The sequence below is a fragment of the Ictalurus furcatus genome, chromosome 24 (assembly GCF_023375685.1).
Source record: "Ictalurus furcatus strain D&B chromosome 24, Billie_1.0, whole genome shotgun sequence".
NCBI lineage: Eukaryota > Metazoa > Chordata > Actinopteri > Siluriformes > Ictaluridae > Ictalurus > Ictalurus furcatus.
Window position 1 is genome coordinate 8931747 of NC_071278.1, and position 6257 is coordinate 8938003.

Consider the following 6257-nt stretch of genomic DNA (forward strand, 5'->3'; position numbering starts at 1 on the left):
ATGCACTGCTACACTACTAGTTACTGTTTGATATACACTTACTGACCCCTTTATTAGGAACACCTGAACACTTGCTTATTCATGCAGTTATCCACTCAGCCAATCATGTCACAGCAGCACAATGCATAACATAATGCAGATACAAGTTAAGAGCTTCAGTTAATGTTCACACAGGGCCGTTTCTAGGCATAGGCGAACTAGGCGGTCGCTTAGGGCGCCACCAGCTTGGGGGTGCCAATGAGCACCCCAAAGCCATTGTCTGACTCAACCACCCACGAGAAAGATAGTATCAGGGGCGTAACCTGGCCTGGGCATTCAAGGCTGTAGCCGTGAAGAGTTTAATTTTAAATCTTGCCATTTTAAAGCATGCCATTATTTGGTATCCCTGGTGATAGTGGGCGCTGCTGTTAGGAAGAGAGATAGAGATGTAGAGGGCTGGGAACGTCAGTGCTTATCTGTGGGGGGGGCACCAATAGGAATCTCGCCTAGGGCACCAAAATGCCCAGAAACGGCCCTGTGTTCACATCAAACATCAGAAAGTGGAAAAATGTGTGTGCTGAGTGTATACACACTGTATAATGTATAGCAAAATTTAATCTGAGTTGTCTGAGCTAGGGTAAAACCTTGTAAATCTCTCTCTCTATCTCTCAGTCTATTCTGACTCTCAGCCTGTCCTACATGGTGGGGATGATCGCCAGCTTCTATGACACAGACACAGTCATCATGGCAGTGGGCATCACAGTAGTAGTGTGCTTCACCGTGGTGCTTTTCTCCCTTCAGGTCAGCCTGCTACCTGTGCTTTCCTCTTGACAGCTCCTGTTCTTCACAGCGAGTCTCTCTGAATCCGACCTTTTATTTTTCTTTTTTTTAAACATCCCTTCATCTGTGTAAATACTATGGTTTGATTTTAAAGATCGAGTACATGTGTATTCAGAAAGTCCCTTTCATTTCATCATATCTCTGATCATCTACCTGTTCTCTCTTCTCTCTCTACCTCTTCTAGAGCAAGTATGACTTCACTTCCTGCCGGGGTGTGCTCTTTGTGTGCCTCATCGTGCTCCTCGTTTTCGCCATCCTCTGCATGTTTATCCGTAACAAGATCCTGCACATCGTCTACGCCTCCCTGGGGGCTCTGCTCTTCACCTGTGTAAGTAGTAGGGCTGCAACTAACGCTTACTCTCATAATCGATTAATCGGCCGATTGTTTTCCCGATTAATCGGATGGCGGGCGGACAAACTTACAATATAATTTTTTCATTTATTTAAAATAAAATCTACAAACAGTTACAAATATAAACTTCAGACAAAAACTTTACATTAACACAACTGTTTGTACGCCTTGATTTCTCCAGGAAGCTAATCCAAAAATCTCTAAGTTTCAAACCCGCTGAACTGAACTGTCTTGTGACTCTGCCCCTGAACAAAGGTTATGACGTTAGTTTTATATATATAATATTATATATATATATATATATATATATATATATATATATATATATATATATATATATATATATATATAATATAATATAATATATATATATAAAGTTGTATCAAACTAAAACAAAAAACGTTATTAACTGTTCAATGATGGAGACTTGAGTGCAAAACTGTTCTTAGCAATTGTAGTCCTAAAGCTATCCAAGGAAGAAAATCCACAGCCATCTTTATGGTATCTGTGTGGAACCATCCACAGTAATCTCATGGAGATTACTCTATTACTTCATTACTCGTTAATCTCATGGTGATCGTTAGGTTGTCCATGTGCGGCCAGCCTGAGCAGCAGCGAGTGAATTTCAGAGTTATTTTTATGAGCAGACACAGCAACAAACATTTGTTTGTCTTTCCCCAGTTCCTTGCTGTAGACACTCAGCTTCTTCTAGGCAACAAGAAGCTGGCACTGAGCCCAGAGGAGTACATCTTTGCTTCTCTGAACCTCTACACTGACATCATCAACATCTTCCTCTATCTCCTGGCCATCGTGGGACACGCCCGGGACTGAGCAAAAATATATCAATTTAAAAAAAACAAACAAACAAAAAAAACCATCACTCACACAGTGATTACATTGCACTCGTTCTCTCATCTTGTCTCTCAGTATGTGTAGACCCTTCGTTCCATGATTCCCCCGGGTTTATCAGATATGCAGCGTGGCCAGACCAATAGCTCTATGCATCCAGCAGGCCTGGCGTGGATCACAGCAAAAGGAAGGGCGTATTTGTAAAACTTATTTATTTGAAAATCCATCATATCGTCTGCTTGCTCGGCCCCTGAAACGGCTTCTGTGCATTCAGAAAAGGTACAGTGTAGTATGACTCACCAATCGTATCTAAGCAGCATGAACAGACATCTTTCTTCCCCTGACCCCTGCAAGCTTGGCTCTCTGCCTGATAATGCTAGCACTGCATTAACTGAGAGGAAGGAAAGCAGGAAGTTGGCAGAGAGAGCAGTGATGTATTGTGTAGAGAAACAAATCCTCAAAATGGGAAGCTAAATCAGTTCTGTTCACTCTGACCAGTCCATGAGCTGGTAAAGTCTGCATGGTAATCTAAAAACAGTGAAGAACGATAAAACTACTCACATCAGTCCCCTAATACCTACATAAATTAAATAGCTGTAAATATTGATATGAAGATTCTCCACTCAGCTCAGAGCATGTCCATGTAAATGGCTGTGGTGCAGCATGGAGAAACGTGTGACATCACCTTTTAAGAAGCAAACACATATTAAACACTCCAGAAGATCATTCATTATTTATTACTAACCACATACTACCATATAACCTGTGTACTGGACATACTGTATATTTATACATGATGATAACTTATATGAAACAGGGTTTTTTTTTTTCTCTCAAAATGAAGGAAAGTGTAGTTGTGGCATCTGTGCTTTTTTGTATCATTTGAAAAGCGAATATTGAAAGTTCTATTAGCATTATTTCATACAATTATTTATTCCTCTTTTCCTCCCTTCATTTTTTTTGTTGGGATATAAATTTTTTTTTTATGTGGTACATTTGTGTTTTATTTATTTAAACTAGCATGAAACACTTGCATAGTGGAATTATTCTTATTTTTCCCTTGTAAAGGGTGAGGGTAAATCCACAGTGTTGCATCTGTGTGGTTATTTATTAACTATTTATTACAGGTTACTGTAGCCTGCCGGACTGTGGATGACGTGCTTGCGTTTCCTATTGGGCTCTGTTGTGCAATCCTCTTTACCACAGGCCAGCGTAATATGAGATTATTTAGGATCATTTCCAGCTTATCCATCCTATCATGAATGACCAGGTGCAAATTGTGTTCCCAGGTCAGCACTTACTGTAGACAGGTGGATGAGTAATGCAGTCTGTTTTAACATTGGAGCCCCTCAGTTATGTTGCTTATAAATAAGTACAATCTTTCTTGAGAGTGGAAAACGCCAGCAAGTTGTGTAAACTACAACGAACGCTATGTAAAATAAATAAATAAATAAATAAATAATCTTCTGTAAAGTAAACATGTACACAAATGAGTAATTTCCTAATTAGTACATTAGAACATGAATGAGTAATTGTGGCTTGAATGTGATTCAACAAAATGTCCTCTTGTCTCAGAGCAGTCAGTTCAGTGTAATATTACATGTTCTAGTTGCACGCGCCTTGCATGTAGAGATCTGGCACACTGGACTAGTTCAAAGACGTTTGAAGATAATATTGAATTTTAATGTGCTGCAGCCCTGTTTTCTCATTTGATGAAGAGTTTTGTGTTTGTTGCTAACTCATGTTGAACTGTAGTTGGCTTTGTAGTTCTCTTTGCACTGTACATGACTGTTTGCATTTCATTAAAAGGGGTCAATCAAAACGTGATGAAAAAGGACTTCTTGTTTGCTTTTCAAAGCTATACATTAGTAGGGAGTTTGTGCTTAATGGCAAACACTAAAGAGACCACTACACAGAACAAAAATTTACTATAAATCTGGTTTTCTTTTCCCTTACCACAAATGAAGACTTGTTTGTAAGTAAAATCATTGATTTTCCAAGAGAGTGTAGAATATTTGAGTTATCTAAGAATAAAGCATAATATCACAATATCAGTTGTGGATTGTTATTGTGCTAATAGCCAGAATTACTACTACCCTGTCACATTTTCCAAATTTTTCTTTATTTTCTATTTTTTTCCCCCCTCATGGATGTTTTGGAGTCAGTAAGCAGATCATGTCTGTGAACCATATATGCTCTTTTCATTTTAGTGCTATCATTTTGGCCCCACTCGGCAGAATTACTCTTGACCCAGCCTTATACTGTAATTGATAGAATGCTAATCTGTATAAAACGTCCACAATGCTGCTGATACACTCATAGCGGACACACTGCAGTGTCCGTGTAACTGACTGTGATGTGCTGAGAATAGCCCACCACCTGAATAATGTCTGACCACTGGTGGTTCCTTTTCACTGATGGATCGAGTACAGAGGGCTTATAAATTGTGCTAATTGTCCATAGCAGCACATATACAGTATGTTGTGGTACCAAAGCAGAGAGGCAAAAGTCATTTTTGCAAAATAACTTTCAAAAATATCTATGGAATTGCAATCCATTTCATCTGATCTACAATCATATGATCACACAGAAGCATTTTCTATTTCAGCTAAATATAAAGCCACAGCTTATCATCCATTAAATAATGAAACTGGTGAGAGAATAATATTAATTAATGAATAGATTAATTCCTTCTTCAGTCAGTCTGTCATGGGACTGATTCATATTTTCATAGATTCACAGATCAGGCATGACTCAGGTTCAAACTTATTCTAAATAGATGCAAGGTTGACATGACTTCAGCGGCTCTTCTGAGAAAGAAAGGGTACAAATGAATCATGTTTCATAAAGGATCATTAGAATATTGTTTACCAAATGCTGAATTACAGATACATGTTATTAGGTTTATTTGTGCAGCCTGAATGAGTCATTATGTAGCGTGTACAAAAATGTGTTTCTTTATCAGTTGTAATCATAATCCAATCCATGAAAATGGGCCTCTATTTTACAGGACAAACCTAGTAATAATATTACAGGTGCATCTCAAAAAATTGTAATATCGTGGAAAAATTAATTTTTTTCTGTAATTTAATTCAAAAAGTGGAACTTTCATATATTGTAGATTCATTACACATAAAGTGAAATATTTCAAGCCTTTTTTTGTTTTAATCTTGATTATGGTTTACAGCTCATGGAAATCAAAAATCCAGTATCTCAAAGTATTAGAATAAAGAATTTATAATACAGAAATGTCGACCTTCTGAAAAGTATGTTAATTTATGCACTGATACTCGGTCGGGGTTTCAATCCTTTTGCAGGAATTACTGCATCAATGCGGCGTGGCATGGAGGCGATCAGCCTGTGGCACTGCTGAGGTGTTCTGGAAGCCCAGGTTACTTTGATAGTGGCCTTTAGCTCATCTGTATTGTTGGGTCTGTTGTCTCTCATAGATTCTCTATAGGGTTCGGGTCAGGCGAGTCGGCTGGACAATCAAACACAGTGATACCACAGTCAGTAAACCAGTTGCTAGTAGTTTTGGCACTGTGGGCAGGTGCAGAGTCCTGCTGGAAAAGGAAATCAGCATCTCCATAAAGCTGGTCAGCAGATGGAAGCATGAAGTTCTCTAAAATCTCCTGGTAGACGCTGCATCGACTCTCGACTTGAGAAAACACAGTGGACCGACACCAGCAGATGACACGGCACCTCAAATCATCACTGACTGTAGAAACTTCACACTGGACTTCAAGCAACTTGGATTCTGTTCCTCTCCACTCTTCCTCCAGTCTCTGGTTTAGATATCCATAGGTGACTTGGTCAGTCAATCAATCAATGTGTTTTGTGCTTATATACATTTTTCACAGTGACCTGATCCAACCAGAAGCCCGTGCATTTTCAAAAAGCTGTTGTGATCAATAGACAAAATAAATCACTAGCTCTAAGATATACAGTATATGAAATTTCCTAGTTGTGGAAGCTGAAATGAACAGGTAATTTAGGCTTTCTTGTAAACTAAAATACTGAATCTAATTAAACTGTCTAACTGGAGTCAGAGCAGATCATGGAAGAATGGAACAATAACATGATGGAGATTAGAAATTAGCAGTTGATGTAGTACACATTAGTCATTGCCATGCATTAACACATTCACTATATGGCCAAAATGTTATGGAGACCTGATCATCACACCTATGCATGTTCGTTCCTTTAAAATATTGGCACAAAAGAAACATACAGTTGT

At 38.6% G+C, this 6257-nt stretch overlaps 1 protein-coding gene across 2 annotated transcripts in view; it reads left to right on the forward strand.

Annotated features, from left to right (window-relative positions):
• grinaa (glutamate receptor, ionotropic, N-methyl D-aspartate-associated protein 1a (glutamate binding)) overlaps positions 1-4074 on the forward strand; it is a 20683-nt gene extending 16609 nt beyond the window's left edge. For both annotated transcript variants that reach the window (XM_053612338.1, XM_053612337.1), the window contains exons 5-7: positions 652-780; positions 1004-1147; positions 1853-4074. In XM_053612338.1, coding sequence (XP_053468313.1) covers positions 652-780; positions 1004-1147; positions 1853-2002 — 423 coding nt within the window. In that variant the 3' untranslated portion in view covers positions 2003-4074. The remainder of the gene's footprint in view (positions 1-651; positions 781-1003; positions 1148-1852) is intronic.
• Positions 4075-6257: the final 2183 nt, after the last annotated feature.